The sequence below is a fragment of the Nycticebus coucang genome, chromosome 12 (genome assembly GCF_027406575.1).
Source record: "Nycticebus coucang isolate mNycCou1 chromosome 12, mNycCou1.pri, whole genome shotgun sequence".
Taxonomy (NCBI): Eukaryota; Metazoa; Chordata; class Mammalia; order Primates; family Lorisidae; genus Nycticebus; species Nycticebus coucang.
Window position 1 is genome coordinate 82,722,419 of NC_069791.1, and position 24,877 is coordinate 82,747,295.

The 24,877-nt window shown below is 50.7% G+C and overlaps 3 protein-coding genes across 6 annotated transcripts; all 3 read right to left on the reverse strand.

The window, feature by feature from the left end:
• Window positions 1-257: 257 nt before the first annotated feature.
• Window positions 258-4,341, reverse strand: YPEL3 (yippee like 3). 4 transcript variants are annotated; one of them, XR_008373215.1, is made up of 5 exons: window positions 3,350-4,341; window positions 3,216-3,259; window positions 2,898-3,006; window positions 531-743; window positions 258-398 (listed from the first exon to the last, which is right to left on the reverse strand). XR_008373215.1 is itself a non-coding variant. In XM_053554997.1 (5 exons), exons 2-5 carry the CDS (start codon window positions 3,464-3,466, stop codon window positions 654-656), a joined length of 360 nt encoding a protein of 119 aa, XP_053410972.1. In that variant the 5' UTR covers window positions 3,467-3,532; window positions 4,101-4,341; the 3' UTR covers window positions 258-653. The 4 variants fall into 4 exon arrangements, 3 of the variants coding, with proteins under 3 accessions (XP_053410972.1, XP_053410971.1, XP_053410973.1); XM_053554997.1 differs by having other exon boundaries at window positions 258-743; window positions 3,350-3,532; window positions 4,101-4,341; XM_053554996.1 differs by having other exon boundaries at window positions 258-743; window positions 3,350-3,532; window positions 4,082-4,341.
• A 1,518-nt stretch (window positions 4,342-5,859) lies between these two features.
• Window positions 5,860-15,482, reverse strand: GDPD3 (glycerophosphodiester phosphodiesterase domain containing 3). Its single transcript, XM_053555000.1, has 10 exons — window positions 14,807-15,482; window positions 14,490-14,532; window positions 14,217-14,352; window positions 13,473-13,518; window positions 13,228-13,346; window positions 13,058-13,147; window positions 12,627-12,760; window positions 8,195-8,254; window positions 8,052-8,103; window positions 5,860-6,051 (listed from the first exon to the last, which is right to left on the reverse strand). The coding sequence occupies exons 1-10, from the start codon at window positions 14,943-14,945 to the stop codon at window positions 5,920-5,922; spliced, it is 951 nt and encodes a 316-aa protein (XP_053410975.1). The 5' UTR covers window positions 14,946-15,482; the 3' UTR covers window positions 5,860-5,919.
• Window positions 15,483-15,612: 130 nt separating this feature from the next.
• On the reverse strand, window positions 15,613-23,245 carry MAPK3 (mitogen-activated protein kinase 3). The gene is made up of 9 exons (XM_053554999.1): window positions 23,002-23,245; window positions 21,806-21,988; window positions 19,246-19,435; window positions 18,947-19,063; window positions 18,540-18,654; window positions 18,061-18,192; window positions 17,784-17,893; window positions 17,551-17,699; window positions 15,613-16,202 (listed from the first exon to the last, which is right to left on the reverse strand). The coding sequence occupies exons 1-8, from the start codon at window positions 23,166-23,168 to the stop codon at window positions 17,577-17,579; spliced, it is 1,137 nt and encodes a 378-aa protein (XP_053410974.1). The 5' UTR covers window positions 23,169-23,245; the 3' UTR covers window positions 15,613-16,202; window positions 17,551-17,576.
• Between the last annotated feature and the right edge of the window lie 1,632 nt (window positions 23,246-24,877).

A 24,877-nucleotide genomic window follows, 5' to 3' on the forward strand; every position in this document is an offset into this window, starting at 1 on the left:
TACCGGGAGAGCTGCCCCTAGGCGGCGGCAAAAGGCTGAAGCCGAGAAGACACAGATCAGTCGAGGTCAAAGCCTAGAGAGCCAGCGTGGGCGCGAGAATCTCCATTGCCTATGAGATCCGTCCTGGTTCCCAGACACCCAGCTTGGGCGGCCGTGCCAACCCCGTTCTTCACTAGTTCTCAGAACCGCGAGCAGGTCGATATGGGCGGGAATGTACGTTGGAGTTCCCTGTTCCCAATTCCACGTGAGCCTGGGGCTGTCTCCACAACATTGTTTTATTATGTACAAACGCTACAGAACGAGGGGAACAGACACGCGTGGGGTAAGAGGGGCCTGGAGGGAGAAGTTCACAGAGCAGACGGTGCACTGGGGCCAAGAGAGCAGCACACAGGCCATATCTATAGGGCAGGCGAGACAGGAAGGGGTTAAAAATGAGATCCAAGCCAGCCAGATCGCAAGGAGTTCGGGGGTGTTGTCCCCCTTCTGCTCCCCCCCCCAAGGTCACAGTGCATGCAATAAAATATATATACAGGAGCTGGGGTCCTTCCTCTGCAGGAGCCTTGAGGGTCCAGAGCTCCCTTCTGGCGGAGATAAGCCAGTGGCGCCCCCTGGCGGCCAGGCCGGGCTGGAGCCACATGCGCCAGGAGCAGGGGTCAGTCCCAGCCGTTGTCTTTGATCATGTGGTTGAGTTCAATGATGTACTTCCCCTCTTTGTACTTCTGGCTGCTCTCAAAGGCCTGTTCCTGAAAGGAGGAGAGAAACCCTCATCCCTGAAGCAAAAGTCCCCATACAGGGCATAGGGGTTGGGGAGTGGCTATAATTGGCCTAGTTTTACATGTGAAGAAACTGGCCCAGAGAAGCCAAGCCACCTAATCACAGACACACAGCTGGTAAATGGCAGGGCCATTTTTCTCTCTAACAGGGGGATAGATAGAACTCTCTGAATTATAGGTACTTTTTTTTTTTTTTGGAGACAGAGTCTTGCTCTGTCACCTGGGCTAGAGTACTGCAGTGTCAGCCTATCTCACAAAAACCTCAAGCTCCTGGTCTCACACAATCCCCTTGCCTCAGTCTACCAAGTAGCTGGGATTACAGTAGCTAGGATTATAGGTGTGTGCCACCATACCTGGCTAATTTTACCATTTTTAGTAGAGATGAGGTTTCGCTCTTGCTCTGGGTGGTCTTAGATTCTTGAGCTCAAGGGATCTCCCCACCCCAACCCACCTCTGCCTCCTAGAATGCTAGGATTACAGACGTTGGTCACCATGCCAAATCCATAGGTACTTTTTAATTACTAATGATGGCTCCACTTTAGATGGAAGTGTCTAAATGGCTCATGCCTATAATCCTAGCACCCTGGGAGGCCAAGGCAGGAGGATCCTTTGAGCTCAGGAGTTCAAAACCATTCTGAGCAAAAGCAAGACCCTGTCTCTACCAAAAATAGAAAAAAATTAGCCAGGCATTGTGGCAGGTGTCTAGACCCAGCTAATTGAGAGGCTGAGGCAGGAGAATCGCTTTAGCCCAGGAGTCTGAAGTTGTTGTGAGCAAGGATGACCCCACGGCACTCTAGGCTACACATCAGGGTAAGACTCTGTCTCAAAAAAAAAGATTTCATAGTCTAGGGCAGGTGTCCTCAAACTGCGGCCCGCGGGCCACATGAAGCGGTGTGAATTGTATTTGTTCCCATTTTGTTTTTTACTTCAAAATAAGATATGTGTAGTGTGCATAGGAATTTGTTCATAGTTTTTTTTTTTTTTTTTAAACTATAGTCTGGCCCTCCAACCGTCTGAGGGACAGTGAATTAGGACGCCTGGTCTAGGGGTTGCAGACTGGTGGTCTGAGGACCATTTTGGCCTATATATGTGTTTTATTTGGATGACAGAGAATTTAATAAAAATAACTTTAAAATATAGGCAGGCCATGCTCATTCAATTGACACCATTCTGCTCCCTCCACCACCCCTAATCTATGCTCCCCCTTTTTCAAATCCATAGTATCTGGTTGGCCTTGCAGGCACCTGAGTTTTTGACCTATGGACTAGGCCACCTCTTTATTTTACAGATATCTAGAGAGACCACGCCACAAAAGACACATAGCAAATCTATGGCTAGGTCAGGGGTAAACTCGGGTCAGGGCTGTCTATCTGTCTCTATCCATCCACCTCACAGACAGAGGCATTACAGCTCCAAGTGATGCCTGAAGAATCCTGTCCCTTGCAGTTTCCCAAGAGCATCTTCTTTGCTACATCTAATCTGATCCCTGCAACAATCTTGGGTGTCAGGTAGTGGCTTTATCTTCCACTGCCAGATAAGGAAATAAGACAGCAGTGAAATCAGACCCTGGACAGCAGCAATGGCTGAGGGCAATGGAAAAGGAGGCCTGTGAACTCAAGCTCCAGGTTGCTGGGGAGGCTTGGGCAACTTTTCTGATTGTGTGAATGATAACATAAGCTGGTAGCCAAGGAGTCAGAGTAAAGGAACAAAAAAATCAACTAGGGTTCTGTTCCCTATTCTGTTACTTACCAGTTATGTGATCTTGAGCAAGTTACCTAGCATCTCTGGGCGTCCCAATAATGGATTCTACCTAAGGGATTGGTGTAATGATTGAATAAGATAATATATGCCAAGCACACAACAGTGTGTGGCACATAAACATTCAACAAATGTTAACTGATTATTTCCTCATCTCTAAAATGGGGATGCCAGTGCCTGGGATGAAGGGCTAGGTTAAAATTCTAAAAGCCCTTACAGGATATGAGAGAAGAGAACATGGTCAGGGACTGAAAGACAGTTTGGCTTGTGTGAGCTGCACTCTGAAAGGTTACCAGATAACTGTGAGGAGGTGGTAAGGTAAGGTCAGGTCAAAGGCTAGCCTGGGGTCAGGGGCCACTAACTCACATATTTCCAGCCCAAAGTGGTCTTGCAGTTCTCGCAGTGGATGTCAGCGACAGCATGGAGGCCTGTCAGCAGCACCCGCTCCTCAGCTGGTCCGCAGCCCACGTTCACCCTGCAGGGATATGGAGCAGTCCCAAGGAGGGTCCTGCCGTCACAGAGTCTCCCTCAACCTTGTATCCACTGTATCTGTCTTTAGCATCCAAGAGAAGGGTGAGCACAGCTTCCTGCCTTAACTAGGGAACTCTGGGGATCTCAGCATGATGCCAGGGGCCAAAGGGCAAAACAGAGGTCAGGGAGAGAGGAGGAAGGCCAAATACTCACACGGAGTTGAAGAGGTAGGCACGCCCCTGACTGCCCTGGAAGGACTGAAGGATGGGAAGAGAGGAGAGGTTACCCATGAGCTGCCAGGCAGCCTCTCTAGCCTCCCATTCCAGTCCAAACTGTGGCCTGGTTACCTTGGAGATGAGGTCGTCGTGGTTGGCCAGGTGAGCACGGCAGTGGGCACAGCTATACCTCCGGTGACAATCATCCAAGTAGGCCTGAAACGTCTTGGGCTTTGAAATACGCACCATGGCGGGGGCCGGGGGCAGTGGCCCCACGCGAGGAGCAGCCCAAGGGGAGCAGAGGGAGCCCAGTGCCTGCCAAGGAGTAAGTGGACTGTGAGGACCTGGACCACACACACACAGGCACTCCTAGAGCCATGGGCACTCTCTGTCACACTTGGCTGCTCACTACTTTCCCCAGAGCCAGGAGCCTCTCCAGGGACTTGAGTCATTTCAGTTTTGACTCAGTGAGGAGGCCCCAGGTTGCATCAATGGGGAAACTGAGGCTAGGAGGAGCCCAAGGTGAGTCATCCACCTGCTTCCAGCCTCACCCCTGCTGACCTGGCAGTTGAAGCTGGAGGAAGGGGCTTTAGAGTGGATGGGCTGTCAGTTCCCAGTTTAGGAGAGGCATGGAGGGGGTGGTGGTGGTGGTTATGAATTGGTTGGTCCTTAGCACCTCATTTGGACAGTGACTAGGGCTTCACTTAAGGTGCAGAGAGTTATCTGGGAGAGGGTCTCTCACCTGGAGGAAGCAGGAGGCCTTGCTGAAGGTGGAGAATAACCTAGGAGGGGAGGGGCTCATACCTGAGGGTGCTAAGGCCTTATCTACGCAGAGGGAATCTTACCTGCATCGCAGAACCTTACCTGAGACCCCGGGGCTCACCTGGGGCGCGGGGTTGGAGGCGGGAGCCGGGGGAAGGGGCAGTCCTCACAGGCCGGGCGGGGGCACGGAACGGCGCGCAGCCTTGACTGTGTGGGCCTCACCTCTCCTGGGCGCGCGGGGGCCCGGTCCGCTGGGGTGGCCTGGCCTGGGAGTGGGGGGCGCTCCTGGTGGGCGCCGTCCCCCCAGGCCCGGGTTCGCAACCGCCTCGACTTGTTTACACCGAGACCAGCTGCTGCCGCCGCTGCGGCGGGAGGGGGAGGGGGCCCGCCTCCCGTCCCGGCGGCCTCCGTGGCCAATTGGCGCGCGGCATGCAAATGAGGGGGCGCGTCATATGGCGTCCAGCGCAGGCCTGGGCTACCCTTCCCCCTGCGCCCAGCTTGGGCCAGCCCGGAAATGCGGCTGTGGCCGGCAAACCGACCACTGGCCCTCTGCTTCTAGGCCTGGCCGCCCCTTTGGCCTCCTGCAGTCCTTGAAGAGTAAGGATCTGACCCGGGGTGGGTTTAGGAGGAGGCTAGTGTCTGCACCCAGGCCCCTGAGTGTCCCCCTCTGGTTATCTCTTCCTATTGTCTCTATTTTGGAAACTGAGGCCCAGAGAGGTCTCAGGTTATACAGCTGAAGAGGCAAAGCCGGAGTTCTTACTTTGGTCCAATCCCATGATCTTAGCTATGGCATGAGATACAGACTGAGTTCATCTCTTAGAAGAGCTAAAGGTATATATCACAGTTAGACCTGTAGGAGCCAGGGCCTTGAGATAAGGCAGTTCCTACCCTTGACCATCAACCTCCTCTAGGCAGCCTCTTCTGATGCTCCTACCTCTAGGCTTGGTTATGTGTGGACTCAGTTGAAAGTATGTTCAAGAATGCATCTGCCATACTTGGACTTGTCTTGTTCGCTGTAGTAGTCCCAGCCTCACCTAGAGCAGTCAATCAGATGTTTCTTTTTGTGTGTGTGTGTTTTTGGCCGGGGTTGGGTTTGAACCCTCCACCTACGGCATATGGGACCAGCGCCCTACTCCTTGAGCCACAGGCGCCGCCCAATCAGATGTTTTTTTTTTTTTTGTAGAGACAGAGTCTCACTTTATGGCCCTTGGTAGAGTGCCGTGGCATCACACAGCTCACAGCAACCTCCAACTCGTGGGCTTAAGCGATTCTCTTGCCTCAGCCTCCCTAGTAGCTGGGACTACAGGCGCCCGCCACAACGCCCAGCTATTTTTTGGTTGCAGTTCAGCCAGGGCCGGGTTTGAACCTGCCACCCTCGGTATATGGGGCTGGTGCCTTACCGACTGAGCCACAGGCGCCGCCCCCAATCAGATGTTTCTTGACTGTGAATATGTGATTCATTAAATGAACCAGGGCTGCAGAGAGCACAGGGAGCTTCTGGAGACCTGGGAGTGGAAGGTTAGAGGCTTTCCACCCAAGCCCACCCTCTATGGCCCAGTGAGGAGGCCCACAGGGACCGGACATGGGAGAAATCAAGTCCCTGGCCATGTGCCCGGGGTTCTTGATGCCCTCAGAAAAATTGAACCATTATCTGTGGCTCTCAAAGGGCTAGAGGCCAGGACACCAGGGTTGGCCCTGGAAGGGACATTCCTGCAGAAAGTAGAGGCCAGGCTGGCACAGGGTGTGGTACCATTCTGGGTCTGGAATGTAGTGGAACCAGTGGATCAAGCTCATAAGAGCTCCAGGCTCTGGCCTCTCCATCCTTGCAGTCTCCATCCAGGATGACCCCCACCCCTTACCCCAAGCACAACGATATAACTGAAAAGCAAATATTTATTTTTCAGGAAGGGATACAGAGGAGAGGGTGAGGGCCTCTGGACTTAGGAGGTAGCTAGTCTACGGTTGTCCAGGTAGTGCCGCAGGGCTGTGGGATAATCAGTCATGACGCCAGTGGCTCCCAGGCTAAAGGCCACTTCAAAATCTGACTCATCATTAAGGCACCAAAAGATCACCTGAAGAGGGGGAGAATGGGGAGGGGCATAGGGGGAGGGGCTTGTAGTTTCCAAATAGTTGTACTTGGAACTTACCCTTACATCTAGACAGTAGGAGCACTCCTTCTCCCAACAGTGGTATGCTGGGGCTGATAGTTAAATTTGCAGGAATTTTGTAAAGAGGTTATTAAACCCAGCCATTATTAAAAATAAACTTATATGTAAACTTATATTAAAAACAAAGGTAATAAATACTCAAAACATATCACTTCCTAATTATTTTGCTCCATTTTACCATTCACTATGTTTTGGTCTGTTAAAGCTGTAAGAAAGAACTATTGTGGAATGGTGTACTACCACACTTCTCTTCCCATTCTGCATTTAGTGAGTTCATGTTAGCATGAAATTGGCCAAAGTGGGAAAAATTAATGCTCAACTCAGGGCTTTTATTTTCCCTTCTGAAGAACCGGATGTTGAACATTTGCCAACATACCAGTACCTCCCAGCCTGCTCCATCTCCCACTGTTCTGTGCCTTCCCTGCCTTCCTGAGTCCTTTTTTTGTTTTAATCAAATCATAGCTATGTACATTAATGCAATCATGGGGTACGATTTATATACCCTAGTCCTTTCCTATGGGCAGTGAGGTATGTAGAGATGTTATTTTTATCCCAAAGTTCCCTGAACATTTTTTTTTTTTTTTGAGACAGTCTTACTCTGTCAACTGAGCTAGAGTGCAGTAGTGTCATCATAGCTCACTGCAACCTTAAACTTCTAGGTTCACACAATCCTTTTACCTCAGCCTCCCAAATAGCAGGGACTACAAGTGTGTGCTACCACGCCCAGCTAATTTTTCTATTTTTTGTAGAGATGGGGTCTTGCTCTTGCTTAGGTTGATCTTGAACTCCTGACTTCAAGTAATCCTCTGCCTCAACTTACCAAAGTGCTGAAATTACAGGCATGAGCTACTGTGGCCAACTTCAATTCTTATTTTTACAAATGACAGTGGTCATTTCACCTTTGTGGTAACAATGTGAGGAGTGAGAAAGCTGCCTGGGAAGAGCTCTATCATACCATACCACACCCCCACACCCCCCAGGAGCCAATCAGTAGCCAAGTCCTGGCTTCTGCTAGGCCATCCATTCCTACTGCTGCCACCTGAGCCAAGTCCTGTCTGTGGCAGCATCAGCTTGCTAATGAGGCTGTCTGCTCCCATGATGGTCCCCACAATCTCTTCTCCACATTTTGTTCACTCAACAAACCTTAACTGGATTGGGTCTTTTTGCTGCTTCAGACCGCAAAAGCTTCCCTTCCCTTTAGACTACAGTCCACACTCTTCACTGAGGTCCATGGCCAGCCTTAGTCTCTGCTGCCTTTTTTAGCTCCATTTCCTCCAGGCTGCTACCTGAAGGACCCTCTCGGCACCTGCAGCTGTCACACATGGTCGACCTCCTGGCTGAGATGTTTTACCTTCTTTCTTCTAGAGCCACTTCCTTCCATCCTTTCGTATGGCTGCTCACACCCGACTTCTTCCCGAAGGCCCCAAGCCCACAGGCCACAGCACTCTGTTTCTTTTCTGTCTACTTGCAGCCTTTACAATGGCCTGCTTCATTTCTTCCCCTGGCCCTTGATGGTAAGCTCCCATCCTCAGTATCACAGTGCCTGGAACATTCTCAATAAAGCTTTGCTAATTAAATGACTTGGTCAAAGGTGATGCTCAGGGGAGGGGGCCAGGCTGGGCTTAGGTTCTCTCGGCTCTGGTCCTTCCTCAGAGGGAAGGGATCAGGATAGTAGGTTCAATACATCTTCTTCCTCATCAGGGCTAACATTTATCACACTCTTACTGAATACCAGTTACATACCCAGAAGAGTTAAATATACCATCCTCCCCATCTTGCAGAGGAAGAAACTGAGACTCAGATGGGGAGGTAACCTGTCTAGTGATCTAGCTAGTTAGTGGCAGAATGTGATCGGACCCTGCTGCTAGACCTACTTGCTACGGGAGTGGCAGTCAAGCCCTCACCTGCACCCCACGCTCCTCCAAGTGGCGGATTAGACTCTTCCTCATGATGATCCTGCAGGATGGGGTGGGAGTGACAAAGGTGATGATGAGAAGGGACAGAGGTTTCTAAGAGATTCTCTATCCAACCTTCTTGCTCAGCTCACCATTTTGAAATCACTGCCGCCAGCTGGTTCAGCCCAGAGCAGGGAAATGGGAAATAGGTCCTGTGGAGAGAAGCCCGGGTGGGAAGGAAAAGGGGTGGGGAGGAGAAGGGTCAGCCCTTTGGGTAAGCCTTTGTCATGGGGGTGTGTGATAGGACCCCCTGACCAGTGTCACCCCACCCCCTCTAGAGGAAACTTTGCAGTTGCTCAAATGAACAATTCACCCATTGTTCAGTGAGATCCTACTCTGATATCTGCGCTTTGAGGATGTGTCCCTCCCCTTGCCACTTTACAGATAAGGAAACCAAGTCTTAGAGACTTGCCAGTCATAAAGCAAAGCAGTGTTGGGGCCAGAGTCAGCACCAAACTACATACCCAGTCTGGAGGTCCTCTTGGATGGGCCTGGACAGCTGCTTGAGACCAGACAGCACTTACTGGGTCAGCTACTCCCCTAATCATCCCACTCCAGGGTTGACTTTAGAGGCCCTTTATAGTGTCCAATGGCAGGCTTTGGAGGCAGACCCAGGGCAAACCCAGGTTCTATACTTCTAGCCATGTGACCTTGGGCAAATTACAGAACCTCTCTGAACCTCAGAATATCCAGGGGGTGCTATGGGGAACGTAGTTCCCACACCTCCTGCCTCAGCCTCCCATCCTGGAAGTGCTGTAAGGGAAAGGTCAAATAAACCAAAAGATGTAAAAACATTTTACACATCCTGTATAAAAAGTTATGTTGGCTGGGCACAGTGGCTCACACCTGTAATCTCAGCTCTTTGGGAGGGCCAAGCAGGAGGATTGCTTGAGCCCAGAGTTTGAGACCAACCTGGGCAACATAATGAAAACCTGTCTCTATAAAAAAAAAAAAAAAAAAATTGTAATTAGCCAGGTATGAGGCCAGGAGAGGTAGCTCAGGCCTGAAATCCTACCCTGTTTCCCCAAAAATAAGACAGTGTCTTATATTAAGGTGTGCTCCCAAAGATGCGCTAAGTCTTATTTTCAGGGGACGTCTTATCTTTCCTGTAAGTAGGTCTTATTTTCGGAGGATGTCTTATTTTCGGGGAAACAGGGTAGCACTCTGAGAGGTCAAGGCAGGAGGACTGCTTGAAGTCAGAAGTTCAAGACCAGGCTGAGCAAGACAGAGATCCTGCTAGCCATTGTGGTATGGGCATTAGTCCAGCTATATGGGAGGCTGAGGTAAGAGGATCGCTTGAACCCAGGAGTTTGAGCTTGCTATGAGCTAGGCTGACACTTAAGCCTGGGCAACATACTGAGATGCTTGTCTTAAAAAGAAACAAAACCGCCTGTAATCCCAGCACTGTGGGAGGCTGAGGAGGGAGAATCGCTTGAGCTCAGGAGTTCAGAGACTCGCCTGAGCGACAGTGAGACCCGGACTCATGAAAAAAATGGAAAAACCCAGCCGGGTGCCGTGGCGAGGGCCTGTAATCCCAGTGGCTTCCGGAGGCTGAGGCAGCGGGGTGCCCGCAGCCCGAGTCTGAGGTTGTGGTGAGCTACCACGCCCACTGCACTCTGCTCAGGGGCATAGGGTGGGACCCTGTCTCAACAAAAAAAAAAGAAAAAAAGAAAGAAAATGGAAAAATTGATTCTGCATTTTGTATGGAACCGGAAAAAAACCCGTATAGCTAAGGCAGTTCTTTTTTTTTTTTTTTTTTTATAGAGACAGAGTCTCACTGTACCACCCTCGGTAGAGTGCCGTGGCGTCACACGGCTCAAAGCAACCTCTAACTCTTGGGCTTAGAGCGATTCTCTTGCCTCAGCCTCCCGAGCAGCTGGGACTACAGGCGCCCGCCACAACGCCCGGCTATTTTTTTTGTTGTTGCAGTTTGGCCGGGGCTGGGTTTGAACCCGCCACCCTCGGCATATGGGGCTGGCGCCCTACTCACTGAGCCACAGGCGCCGCCCGAGCTAAGGCAGTTCTTTGTAACAAAAATAAAGCTGGGGGCATCAGCATACCAGATTTTAGTCTGTACTACAAAGCCATAGTGCTCAAGACAGCATGGTACTGGCACAAAAACAGAGACATAGACACTTGGAATCGAATTGAAAACCAAGAAATGAAACTAACATCTTACAACCACCTAATCTTCGATAAACCAAACAAGAACATACCTTGGGGGAAAGACTCTCTATTCAATAAATGGTGTTGGGAGAACTGGATGTCTACATGTAAAAGACTGAAACTGGACCCACACCTTTCCCCACTCACAAAAATTGATTCAAGATGGATAAAGGACTTAAATTTAAGGCATGAAACAATAAAAATCCTCCAAGAAAGCATAGGAAAAACACTGGAAGATATTGGCCTGGGGAAAGACTTCATGAAGAAGACTGCCATGGCAATTGCAACAACAACAAAAATAAACAAATGAGACTTCATTAAACTGAAAAGCTTCTGTACAGCTAAGGAGACAATAACCAAAGCAAAGAGACAACCTACACAATGGGAAAGGATATTTGCATATTTTCAATCAGACAAAAGCTTGATAACTAGGATCTATAGAGAACTCAAATTAATCCACATGAAAAAAGCCAACAATCCCATATATCAATGGGCAAGAGACATGAATAGAACTTTCTCTAAAGATGACAGACGAATGGCTAACAAACACATGAAAAAATGTTCATCATCTCTATATATTAGAGAAATGCAAATCAAAACAACCCTGAGATATCATCTAACCCCAGTGACAATGGCCCACATCACAAAAATCTCAAAACTGCAGATGCTGGCGTGGATGTGGAGAGAAGGGAACACTTTTACACTGCTGGTGGGACTGCAAACTAGTACAACCTTTCTGGAAGGAAGTATGGAGAAACCTCAAAGCACTCAAGCTAGACCTCCCATTTGATCCGGCAATCCCATTACTGGGCATCTACCCAGAAGGAAAAAAATCCTTTTATCATAAGGATACTTGTACTAGACTGTTTATTGCAGCTCAATTTACAATCGCCAAAATGTGGAAACAGCCTAAATGCCCACCAACCCAGGAATGGATTAACAAGCTGTGGTATATGTATACCATGGAATACTATTCAGCCATTGAAAAAAAATGGAGACTTTACATCCTTCGTATTAACCTGGATGGAAGTGGAAGACATTATTCTTAGTAAAGCATCACAAGAATGGAGAAGCATGAATCCTATGTACTCAATTTTGATATGAGGACAATTAATGACAATTAAGGTTATGGGGGGGAAGCAGAAAGAGGGACGGAGAGAGGGGGGTGGGGCCTTGGTGTGTGTCACACTTTATGGGGGCAAGACATGATTGCAAGAGGGACTTTACCTAACAATTGCAATCAGTGTAACCTGGCTTATTGTACCCTCAATGAATCCCCAACAATAAAAAAAAAAAGAAACAAAACAAAACAAACAAAATAAAAACAGCCAGGTGTGGGGATGCAGGAGGATCAGCAGAGGCCAGTAATATGAGGTTGCAGTGAGCCTGGGTGACAGAGTGAGACCCTGCCTCAAAAAAAAAAAAAAAAAAGAAAAGAAAAAGAAAAAGTTGTAGTATAATGATCTGTTTGTAGTAAGGGATTGTTGGGGCTGGGTGGGAGCTTCAGTCAGGACAATAGAGGGGGGCAGAGAGACTGGGGACCCCCACAGAGAAGTTGTTAGAAAGCAGAAGGTGGGCAGGCCTGAGAGCTAGGGAAGTATCCAAATTCCTGATACTTTTCCCAGCTGTTACTTTGTTAATCCCTGTCTCCCTGCAGAAGAAGGTTCATTTTGTCTTCTTTTTTTTTTTTGAGACAGAGTTTCACTTTGTCACCCTTGGTAAAGTGCTATAGCATCATAGCTCACAGCAACCTCAAACTCTTGGCCTCAAGTGATCTTCTTGCTTCAGCCTCTCAAGTAGCTGAGACCACAGGTGTCCACCACTATCCTGATTATTTTTAGAGATGTGGTCTTGCTCTTGCTCAGGCTGGTCTCAAACTCCTGAGCTCAAGCAATTCCACCCACTTCAGCCTCCCAGAGTGCTAGGATTACAGGTGTGAGCCACCATGTCCGGACTCACCTTTTCCTTCTGAAAATTTAGAGCCATGCTATAAAGAATTATTACCTGTCTCCCCAGCCAGACTATAAGCTCACCAGGGGCTTCACCCCACCCACATTGGTCTTATTTACTGGTATAACTTATATACTGGAACAGAGGAGACATTCAATAAATACACTGGATGAATTTGAATGAATTAAATGAATGCTTTATCCTGAAACACTATGTCAATATACATCTGCATATAATTGCACATGTTGCCACGAATGCCAGGGGAGAACCACTGTCTTCAAAAAGCCTTGCAGGTTACCTTAGAGGGGATCCAGGAAGCTAAGGAGACAGGGTTCCTCCTGCATTGATCCCTGAGCCATGGGCTTGAGGTGGGGTGTGTTTGTCTAAGGTCCTACCCCACCCTGGTACCTGTTGATGATGGTGGGCAGGAAGCAGAAGAGGAACTTCTCTGGGAGGGGGATGAAAGGCAGCAGCCCCAGGTAATAGAGCAGCAGCACCCAGAGTCCTCTGGATATCGTAAAGGACATTGGCATCTCAGGGTTCTGGGGGGCACAAAGAAGGTGAGAAAGGGATAATCTGCTCTTGGGGAAGCAGAGAGGAGCTCTGGAGAGCTCACAGGGAGTGGTGGCTGATGTTCAGGAGGTCTTACAATCTGCATGATCAGAGTCACATCTTGGTCCAGTGTTCAGTGCCTGCCACCTCTCCACATCCTACTCTGGGAGACCCTGCTCAAGGGCCAGTTCCACCAGAACCCTTCCAGACCCCTCTGGCTCAGGCCCCTCAGGAAACTGGCTTCTGGGAGGAGGGAACCCTGGATCAAGAAGGGAACAGGGACTCACGGCAGTCTTGCACTTCTTCATGATTGAGCTCTTCTCTGAGGCCCAAATGGTGATTTCATTGCGGTCAAAGCGCCTCACGAGGCTTGCTATCTAGGAGAAGGAGACAGAGGTGAGGGGAAGCCAGGCCTTTCTTTGGATGGGCCACTGCCCTCCCCTGCCTGCAGCCCCACCTTATAAATGAGTTCTTCATTTTCCTCTTTGATCTCCAAGCTCATAGGCATCCTTGGGAACCTCTGGAAAGTATCCTCCAGACTCACCATGCCCCGGTCTGACCCCTGAGCAAAGTGGCCTGGCAGGTGGAGGTGGGTGTGGGAAAAGGGATCAGAGGAGGTTTGGTGGGCTGGGAGTGTGGAACCAAGGAGGGGGTTTGGGAAAGGTACCCAGCTCAGGCAGGGCTCACAGCCCTTGCTCTCACCTGGTGAGAAATAAATCTCCAGCTCTTCCTTATACAGGGGCAGGTCCTGTGAAGGGCAGGAAGCATGTCATTGGAGCAGTGATTTTCAACCAGTGCGCTGCAGCACAGTAGTGTGACGCCAAAAAATGTAAAGATCATTAATTAGATTATTTTTCTTTTTTTGAATTTTATTTTATTTATTTATTTATTGCAGTTTTGACTGGAGCTGGGTTTGAACCTGCCATCCGCAGTATATGGGGCCAGTGCCCTACTCCTTGAGTCATAGGCACCGCCCCAAATTAGATTATTTTTGAAAGAAGTTCAAAGCACAGTAAGTACATTCTTTTTTTTTTCCTTTTTTTTTTTTTTTTTTTTTTGAGACAGAGTCTCAAGCTGTCGCCCTGGGTAGAGTGCCATGGCACTATCAGAGCTCACAGCAACCTCTAACTCTTGGGCTCAAGCAATCCTCTTGCCTCAGTTTTTCTATTTTTAGTAGAGACAGGGTCTCACTCTTGCTCAGTCTGGTCTCAAACTCGTGAGCTCAAGCAATCCATCTGCTGTGGCCTCTCAGAGTGCTAGGATTACAGGTGTGAGCCATCGCACCCCCCCCTTTTTTTGATCAACATAATTTAAGTGTGCCATGGAAGTTAAACTATAGGTTCAAGTGTGCCGTGAGATAAAAAGGGCTGAAAAACACTGTTCTAGAGGCATGTGTGGAAATGTGGCAACTCTCTAGGTTGGGGTAGGGGTCAGGGAAATGCCCACCTCAAAGTCCAGGCTGCTTACATCCCTATTCAGGCCTGACTGGCGGGACAGGTTCTCATCATGTGATACCACCACAACACCGTCCTTTGTCAGGTGGCAATCAAGCTCTAGGAGGTCAGCTCGCTGGGCTATGGCACTATGGGAGCAAAGGTCAGCAGGGTGGGGAACGCAGAAAATGGGCCATGGTAGGGAGAGGCAGGGGGAACAGAGGGCTCCAATCACAGGACCCCTCAGTATGATCCAGCACAACTTGGCCTGGGCAGATGCACTCACTTTTCCATGGCTTCCATGGTACTCTCTAGTCGCTCTCCAGATCCTGTAAGGGGTAGCAAGGGTGACCCCAGGGCCTGGCCTGGCCTAGTCACCCATGCTTCCTCTTGCTGCTCTCCTTCTGGCCTCCTCTTCTCAGTAAGTGCTGGTTGAGCCAGACTCTCCCTCCCCATCCATCCCCTGCCCTGTCACCTTGCTCTGCTGCTTTGGTCCTCGCCCTGTTTCTGGCATCCTGCCCGTGGACCAACCCCTCTTTGCTGTCCACCTTGGCCTCACTCCACCCCATCACTGCCAAACCCTCCCCTCCCCATCCGGCTCACCTCCTCGGTGGGCCCCCAGGCAGACACGATAGGTTGGAGTCCAGGGCTTATGCAGTAGGCGAGGCCGGCGCAGGAAGAAGATGGACAGCATGACATAGCCACCCAGGGCAGGCAGGGCGTAGTACAGTAGGGGGCTCATGGCTGCACTCCTGTGGCTCCTGTAGCCGCAAGCTCAGCCGTCTCCAAGGAGGACTATACTCCTCACTGCCTGCCTAGCTGGTATGGGCCGGCTCTTCCACTGGCCATCACCACGCCCCTGGGACCTGCTGAGCCTGCTGTTGGCCAGAGGCCAGGCTGCAGGGCTCAGCTGGAGTGAGGACAGAAGCAGAAGAGGCAGGCAGCCCTGGCCCTTACATCCCCAGGACCTTTACAGACCCCAGCATCCCTCCATCCTGGGCCACATGGCAGCAAAGAAGTCCCTCACCACCAGGTCTGCCATGGCCTTCCCCATGCCCACTGGTGCTGTGGTCAGGGTATATAATACACCTACCTCTTGCTATTTCAGAGAATCTGGGGGTGTGTAGGGTACCCTGAATCACCCCCCGAATCACCCCCAGCCAGTTAGACAGGAAGCCATGAGAAAGGGGAGAGGACAGTGACTAAGGGGGAAACTGACCCCGCCCCACCCTTTCCAAGAAACTGGAACTCCTTTCGCTCCCATCCTCAACCCTTAGCAGGCTAGGAGCCTAACAGCACCAGGGCCACAACCAGCCAAAGCTGGGCAGCAGCTAGACTGCAGAAGTCAGTTCTCAAAGCAGCACTGGTTAGGTCTGGGGTATCGGCGAACAGAGACAGAGCCAAGGCCATCCATATACACATCTCTATATTTATATATTAGATACAGGCACGGGGAGGTGGGCAGGGGGCACTGGGCACTCCACGTGCCTCCAGCTTCACTTCCGCTCACCCACACACAGAAGCAGCAAGGGTGTTAAATGTGGCAGCTTTGAGGGGAGGGGGTTTGGGCCTGGCCCTATTCCTCAGGGATACTAGCCCTTGAGACTTAGGAATGCTTCTTCGAGGAAATGAAGTGGGTTTTAATGAGATGAGTAAAGCAGGGCTTTCCCTGCATCCCTACTCAGTGTCCCCACCCCACAGTGGGTCCCGGGGCAGCCAGAGCCCTTCCATCCCAGAACTACCAGAGACTGGGATAGCTGGGGTAGGTGGAGGCAAAGCAGCACAGGGAGAGCAGCTTTGGGGCCCCACTTGAACCCCTTGGGCCCCAGGGGAAGAGGAGTGAGGGACACTTTGGCCTGCCTAAAGCAGGAGGCCTAAACAAAGGGAGAAAAGGTGGCCAGGTCCACCCTCTGCCCTGGCCTGGGCTGCCGGGGTCTGGGCTGGGCACAGTGTCCATTTCTAACAGTCTGGCAGGAAAAGGGTAGGCAGGAGGCAAGGCCTAAAAGAAAAGACAAGCAGGAAAGGAACTGTTAGCACCCATGAGAAAACTTGATAGAGCCCTGACCTCTACATCTCTCATTTCATCCTCACAGTTGGGTAGGATATAACTCAGTTTCCTTATCTGTAAATGGAGATAATTATATACTTATGTATTTATAATACATAATATATATTTTATATATATGTTATATATCATATATGCAATATTACATACATATATTTTTTCTTTCTTAGGGATGGGTCTTGCTCCACTGACCAGGCTAGAGTGTAGTGGCATCATCATAGCTCACAGCAACCTCAAACTCCTGGGCTCAAGTGATCCTCCTACTTCAACCTCCCAAGGAGCTGGAATTATAGGCATGTACCAGCACACGTGGCTAATTTTCTTTTTTTGAGAGTCTCACTTTGTTGCCCTCAGTAGTGCCATGGTGTCATAGCTCACAGCAACCTCAAACTCTTGGACTCAAGCAATTCTCTTGCCTTAGCCTCCCAAGTAGCTGGGACTATAGGGAGCCACCACAACCTGGCTATTTGTAGAGATGGGGTCTCATTCTGGCTCAGGCAGGTCTTGAACCAGTGAGCTCAGGCAATCCACCAGCCTTGGCCTCCCAAAGTCCTGGGATTACAGGTGTGAGCCACTGTACCCAGCCAGTGGACATAACAGTACCTATCTCAAGGTAATGCTATAAAGATTAAATGAATATGCATAAACCTCTTAGAACAATGCTTAGAGTTCTATCAATGCTTGTTCTCATTACTGGAACTGTCTCCAGGAAATGGAGACGTAGAGAGGTGAAATGTCTTGCATAATATCACACAGTGATACTCAGTGGCAGAACTGGAATTTGAGCCCAGGTGTTTCCGCCTTTTTCTACCAGATTGCAGCTCGGCAAAGATAGGAAGAGATTGGAGGAGGGAAGGAGGGCAGTATGGGTGGGGGAAGGCCCATTGGGGTCCCCCACAGCTGTGTGAACTGCTGACCTGAGCAGCCAGTGGGAGGCGACCTGGCACCTGGGTCAGCATGGTTCCCTGAGGATGGTTTCTCTGCCCCCACTAGGAGAGCCAAAGCCTGGCTATGTTCCTTAGATGGGTGACAGGTACCCTCAGTGATCTCTGGGGTTCAGGAATGGCTACTGGGGCTGGAGGATGCAGGGTGTTGACATCTAGGAGATGTTTGGGGATGGAGGTCTGGGTGGGCCATGACTCTGAGCCTGGTTGAGCCCTGGGGGCTTCTGTTGCTATCACACACGTGGTTCATGGGTGTGGCACAAGCTTGTAACTGCATAGAGGCATATTTGGGACACTGGTGTCAGGAGAGTCTGTGTGTAGGCAGTGGGAAAACTCACCAGGCCCAGAGGGCAGGCCATCTAAGTTAGGGGGCCTCCAGCCCCCCAGGCTGGAAGCGGGCTGTCTCCTGGAAGATGAGCTCCTTCAGCCGCTCCTTCGGTAGATCATCCAGCTCCATGTCAAAGGTAAACGGCTCCTCAGCGACTGGCTGGGGTGACAAAGACAGTGAGGTCTAAGCTAGGCATTTGGGCAGGCCTGCTCTCCCACGCCCAGCTGCTGGGGGCTGGCCTACCTCATCTGATGGATCGTAGTACTGCTCTAGGTAGGGGTGAGCCAGTGCTTCCTCCACTGTGATCCGTTTGTTGGGGTTAAAAGTTAACATCCGGTCCAGCAGGTCAAGAGCTAAGGAAGGACAGGTGTCAGGGTCAAAGGGAAGGCCAGAGGAGCTTCCAGAAACATTGTTTTGCTTCTCTATGCCCAGAGGCCTGTTTCCTCAGGTGGCTGCTGGGCTCATACACCCTTCTCTCCACCCAGTGTTTATCCCATACTAGCCCCCTTGTCTTAATCACCTTTGGAGTCTGACTTGGGAAAAAGTTTGGCCCAGGCCACCTTGGTCTTGGAGGGCAGAGACTGTAGGTAGTTTCGGGCCTTCATGTTGATGATACAATTCAGGTCCTCTTGGGATGGGGAGCCCAGAATGCCTGTGGATAAGAGGGTGACTTGGTCAAAGATCTCCTCCTCCTTCTGGGAATAGGACAGGTAAGGAGGCTGGAACAAGAGCTCCCAGCTCAGCAACTCATTCCTGTCTCTCATAGTAAGAGCGAGGGGGGTGGATTCAGGCAGACCTAGCTCAAATCCTGGCTCTAGTGCTTCCTTAGGTGGGGAGCTTAACCTTGCTTTCCTCACCTATCCAATATAGTACCTAAACCTCACCAAAATATGGGATGCTAGAGGGGTGACATTTGGTGGTACCCCCAAATCTGACACTTAAGAAATCTCACCTCGGATAAGCTAACGCCCTCCACCCCAGCTGGCCAGGCCCCCTCACCCAGAATATGGTTAAGCTGATCCAGGTAGTGCTTGCCAGGGAAGATGGGCCGGTTGGAGAGCATCTCGGCCAGAATGCAGCCCACAGACCAGATATCGATGGACTTGGTGTAGCCCTGAGTGGAAGAGAAAGTGGTGGGCTCCTAGGCCAGTCTCAACAGGATCCTATTGTCTGGGCCAAGCCACCAGCTCCAAACTAGATCCAACAGCAGCCAGAGAAGCAGAAGGCAGAGGCCTAGAGGACCCAAGGCTCAGCTTCCCTCCAGAACTCAAGGGCCAGAGGGAAGAGAAAAGGCTCACAGGGTGAACCTACTACCTCATGAGGGTTAGTGTGTAGCTCAGAGGTGGCTTCAGAGCTTCCTGGGACCTGGCTCCCACCTTCCTTTCAGGAGTGGGGAGCTCTCCTACCTTGGAGTTCAGCATGATCTCTGGGGCTCGGTACCAGCGTGTAGCCACATACTCTGTCAGAAAGCCAGTGTGGTCATGTTCAGGATCAGCAATCCGTGCCAGGCCAAAATCGCAGATCTGGAATCAGACCCAGGCTGCTGAGCTCCTGGCTTAAGGTTTCCATGGCCCAGGTGGTCACACTGCCTTGCTTTTGCCCACACTGTTTGCCTTGCTTGCAATGTTCACCTGCCTGAGGCTCCTACTGGTCTGGTCACCTGGAAGCCCCTAGAGGAAGAGAGGACAAGTGCCTAACCACTGACCTTAAGGTCGCAGGTGGTGTTGATGAGCAGGTTAGAGGGCTTTAGATCTCGGTGGAGCACATTGGCTGAGTGGATATACTTGAGGCCCCGCAGGATCTGGTAGAGGAAGTAGCAGATGTGATCATTGCTCAGCTGCTGGCTTTTGAGTAATTTGTATAGGTCTGTCTCCATCAGGTCCTGCACAATGTAGCTGAGCATGGCTCCGCAGACCCCCACATAGGGGGTAGCAGGCGGCACTCGGTTAAGGAAAACGGGCCCTGGCAACTAGGCTGCATATTCCTTCTGGCCAACCTATATCATGAGCTGGGCAAGGGCCACACTCAGCAGCAGGACTCAGAGCCTCTGTTGCATCTCAGCTGGAAGCCTGCTGCAAGGCACTTCATTCTATGGCCTCAGTTTCCCTACTGGGAAGATGGGAATAATAATAAATGATGGGAAACAGGAAAACTTCATAGTTAAGAGCAGAAGCTCAGGAGTGAATCTGCTGGTTCACTCCTGAAATCTGAAATTCCCATTCTACTACTCACTGGCTTTATGATCTCAACTTGTATATGCCTTGATGTCTTCATCTGGGAAGCAGGGTAAATAATTGTTCTTCAGAGGGTACTTGTGAAGACTAGATGAGGTGACCCATGTTTAAGCTGCTAGCCCAGTGCTTGGCACGTTGTGTGTGCTCAGCAAACATGAGCTATTATTGCAAATATAAATGCCTGAGTCACATGGCTGTGGAGGGAGTTAAATGAGATAATGCACGAATACCATCTGGCATGCAATTAATGTTTGCTTAAAAATAAAGTGCCTGCCTTATGGGGATGGTTTGCACAAGAAAAATAAGGAGACATTCCCAACTTCACACTCCTACTCAAGGAAGAATGCTTGGCCATACCTCAGGAGATGGGGGAGTAAGTGTCTTTTCATATTTGAAGATAAAACAAAGATTAAACAAATAAATAAATAAATGCCATTTGGCTTGTCTCTGGAAGAATAAGTCAGGACAGTCTTTTATTTACCTTTTTTTTTTTTTAAAGACAGAATCTCACTCTGTTGCCTTGTCTATAGAGTGCTGTGGCATCATCATAGCTCACAACAACCTCAAACTCTTGGTTGGGCTCAAGTGATCCTCGGGCCTCAGCCTCCTGAGTAGCTGGGACTACAGGTATCCTTACAATGCCTGGCTAGCTTTTTTTTTTTTTTTTGTAGAGACAGAGTCTCACTGTACCGCCCTCAGGTAGAGTGCCATGACGTCACACGGCTCACAGCAACCTCTAACTCTTGGGCTTATGCGATTCTCTTGCCTCTGCCTCCCAATCAGCTGGGACTACAGGCGCCCGCCACAACGCCCGGCTATTTTTTTGTTGCTTGGCCGGGGCTGGGTTTGAACCCGCCACCCTCGGCATATGGGGCCGGCACCCTACTCACTGAGCCACAGGCGCCACCCAACGCCTGGCTAGCTTTTCTATTTTCAGTAGAGACTAGGTCTCACTCTTGCTCTTGTTTGTCTTGAACTCCTGAGCTTGGGTGATCCACCCACCTCGGCCTCCCAGAGTGTCAGGATTACACTCGTGAGCCACAGGCCCAGCAGGACTGTCTTTTAGAATCAGTCTTAAAAAGGTTTTAAGGGACATCTTGACCAAACCTGCTGTTTCATAGATGGGGAGCAACAAGATGCAGTGACTTGCTTAAGGTCACATGGCCAGCTGCGGGTGAGTATGGAGATTTCCTATCCAGGTTGTGGTGGGAGCTGCAGATTCTGTAGTACCAATTGCTACTCCTGGTTGTCTCCACCTTGGGTGCTGCCCTTGGGACTGGCAGGGGTGGCTGGGGTAGGGAAGAGGTGATGGGTGTTATAAGCAGCTAACAACAGAGTTGAGCGGGAGTGGACAATAAACTACGAAAGCAATATCAAGGGAAAGCAGCAAAGCCCAGGCTGTCTTTCCCTGGGCAAGGTTCAAGTCTACATGTGATTAGGTGAGGCCCTCAGGGAGATGTCTCAGAGAAAGGACATATTCCTATCTTGGGGGAGGGGAGCAGGCAGCAGCAGAAACACTTGACTTTAGGCTTCAGGGCCTCAGTTTCCTCGTCTTTGAAATGGAGCTGATGAGGCCCATCTCATAGAGCAGTTAGGAGGTAGGAAAAATATGTCAAAGCATTTGACAAAAATGGCACCTGAGACATAATAAGCCCTCAAGAAAAGGCAGTTTTCTTTTTCCTGCCTTCATTTCAGTCCGGAGACTCAGAGAGGAAAGAATCATCAGTTTGTTAAGCAAGAATAGATTGTGGGCAGAGGCTAGATCATGTCACAGAACTACAAATGTCAGAAGACAAAGCTCCCATAGAGACCATCTTGCCCAATCCCCCACTGAGGCAGAGAGCTGAGAACCAACTCGCCCAAGGTCATTCAGCCTAGATTCACCTGAGGCCTCTCCTTTGCTGCAAAGTTTCTTTTACTGCATTTGTTTTGGAGGGTGGCAGGGAAGATGGAAACAGAAAGAAAGACAGTGCTCCCCAGCCCAGCTCTGAAACTATGCCTGGCCAGCCATCTGGTTAAGGTGAAGGATACACATCCCTCATAGCTTCCAGGGTGGATGCCCGCAGAATGTCTCTGATACCAATGACATTCTCATGACGGAATCGCAGTAAGATCTGGATCTCTCGTAGCGTGCGCTGGCAGTAGGTCTGATGCTCGAAGGGGCTGATCTTCTTGATGGCTACTCGAGTCTTGCGCACATGGTCATAAGCTGAGCTGAGAGGGCCAGAGACATGTTGCTGGTATGGCCTTACAAAAGGGGAGTCCAGGCATGGTGGCCCCACCCAGGCCTTGGCAGGGAAGGGAGGGAGCAGGAGAAAGCTTTGGATAAGTTATAAACAATGCTGGTTCCTTCCTGTTGTGAAGGCCTGGGATCTCTAGGGAGAAAGCTGGGGACCAGCCAGGCGGCCCTTCACTGACTTCATAAACAGAGGAAGAGCCTACCACTCACTGACTTCCCTTCTCCTCAATCCTCTTCCATTCCAGTTGTCCTGACCCCTCCTCTGCCCTACACAGGAAAGGCCTCCTTCAACCCAAGACTGGCTCAGGGGGTGGAGGTGTGTGGATGAGGATAAAGCAAATGCAGAGAGGGGGACTGACAGGAGGGATGAAGAGAATGGATAAAGGGGGTGGGGGGCGGTCCTCGGGTGAGGGGCCCGGGCAGTTGGCTATCCTGGAAGAGCAGAGGCCCAGAGCATACAGAGGAGCCGGGAGAACTCACTGACTCCTCCCAGAAGACGTAGGGAGGCACTCCTGGCCCCCTCATCCCTAACTGGGCCTCTCCCAAGGGGCCCAAAGCCCTGCTCCACCCTGAGCTCTACTCTTCTCTCCGGAACTCCCTGGCACAACCTCACTGGGGGAATCCAACACACCTTCTCCCCCAGAAAAGGTCCCCTGCTCCCCTCTTCCCTAAAGACATCACATCCCGGTGGATACTTACTACCTGTACCTCACCCCGTGTCTCTCGGGTCCCTCAGGTCCCCACAGCTCCCCCATATCCACTCAGATACCCCTTCCTTCATTATAGAAGGGTTGATTCAAAGCCTCCAAGCCCCCTCCCCCAGAAAGCACCAAAGTCTCCCTCCCTGAGACGCTCCCGAGCCTCCAGTCCCCCGCCTCTTTAGGGTTCTCAGAGTCTCCACGTCCCAGAAAGCACTCAGCACCTCTCCCCCCACTCCCTCGAAGCCCCCTCCCCCTAAGTAACCCCCTCCTCTGGAACGCCCCCTCACCTGACCATGCCATAGGCGCCCTCGCCGATGTACTGCAGCTGCGTGTAGCGCGGTCCTACATCGAATGGCTGCCCCTTCACCATCTCTACTTCCCCCGAGACCCCCAGGCCGACCCCATCGGCTCCCCGGGGCTCCCCGCCCCCGCCCCCCTGAGCCGCCGCCGCCATCTCCACTCCTCCCCTCCCTCCCGCCCCCGGCGGCCCCGCCCGAGGCCCCGCCCCTTCCCGCCCGCTCTGTCACCCGCGGGGCCGCGCGCGCCAGGCCCCGCCCCCGCTCCTCCCCCGCGCGCCCCTTGGAGCAGGCGCGCGGGCCCGCGGCCGCCACGTGACCTGGGCCGCGCGCTCCCGGTCTTCGGTCTTTAGCGCCCGGGCTCATTTTAGGGATGTAGGTACCTTTCTCCGGAAGGCAAAGCAGCGGACCCGGCCAGCCGGTGACTTACACCGAGCCTCCCAGCGAACGTGTGCTGGAGCCAAACCAGAGCCTTGGGACCTAGCTCACCTTAGATCAATTTTTTTTGAATGAATGAATCAAGTTTTATAGATGGAGAAGATGAGAGTCGGGTTAACTAACTTGGGTAAAGTCGCTGTAACAGTGACAGAGCTGAGACCCAAAGTGATGTCTTCTGACGCAGAGGCATTGGCTCTAATTACATATAGTCGCAGAATCATCAATTGAAAATGGAAGGAGGAGCCCCTAGAGACTATCCAGTCCATCTCTCTCATTTCATACTGAAGATGTGAGCCGGGAGCCTCAGAAAAACACACAGCTCCTAGGCTTCAGTAAGTAATCATGTTTTTTCCCCTGAGAAGCTAGGAGTAGGTCCTTGAATGTATTACAGATCAAGAGACAAAATGGAACAGTAATTATGATTCTGAAATTGCTCATAATTACATCCACATCCAGGCATTCTAACTCGGAGTAGTGAGACTGAGTTGCTGGCTCCCAGTAACTCATAGGTCAGTGTATGTTCAAGAGGTGCTAATTAGATCCATGATTTTTTTAGTTATTCATTTGACAAACTGTTGAATGGCACTGTTCGCAAGGTTCTGTGGCTGATGAAAGGGTATTTTATAGAGTACAAATTCTCTCAGTTAAGAGCAAGAACTCGAGGGTTAGAATCCAGCTGGGCCCGCCAAACAACAATGACAACTACAACCAAAAAATAGCAGGGCCTTGTGGCCGGCGCCTATAGTCCCAACTACTTGGGAGTCTGAGACAAGAGAATCGCTTGAGCCCAAGAGTTTGAGGTTGCTGTGAGCTGTGACGCCATGGCACTCTATTCAGGGCGACAGCTTGAGACTCTGTCTCAAAAAAAAAAAAAGCAAGAACTCTCTGGAACAGTGTGCCCGAGTTAGAATCCCATCTTTGCCACTTAATCACTGTGTTACCTTGAGCAAATGACATACTGGCTCTTTCTAATTTATTGAAGAGATAAGGCACATGCATAAATCAATTTAATGCAAGATAGATGGACATACTGTGTGGTGTGTGAACTGAGGTGGGGTTTCAGGTGTTTGAGTCATTGAAATAACAGGAGGATTGGAGAAGATTATGATTCAGGAAAGCCGTCAAAGAGAAGGGGCACTTGAGCCAAGTTGCAGAGGCCAGATCATGACCTGTCAAGTGTGGCTGCAGTAAAAAGGATGAAGGGGGTTGAGGCTGAAGGGGTAGGTTGGGGCCAGATGGAAGAAGGATGTGTATTCTGGCAAGGACTTTGGATGTTACTCAGTAAGCAGTAAAAGCCCTTGAGGGACTTTTGCCAGATCATATTGCAACTGTGGGAGATTATGGTGACTCAGAGAAAACACCTTCTCCCAGAGTTCAGCATGGAGCCAAGTTTTCTGAGTGGGCGTGTTTCCCAGCAGGGGAAGGACTG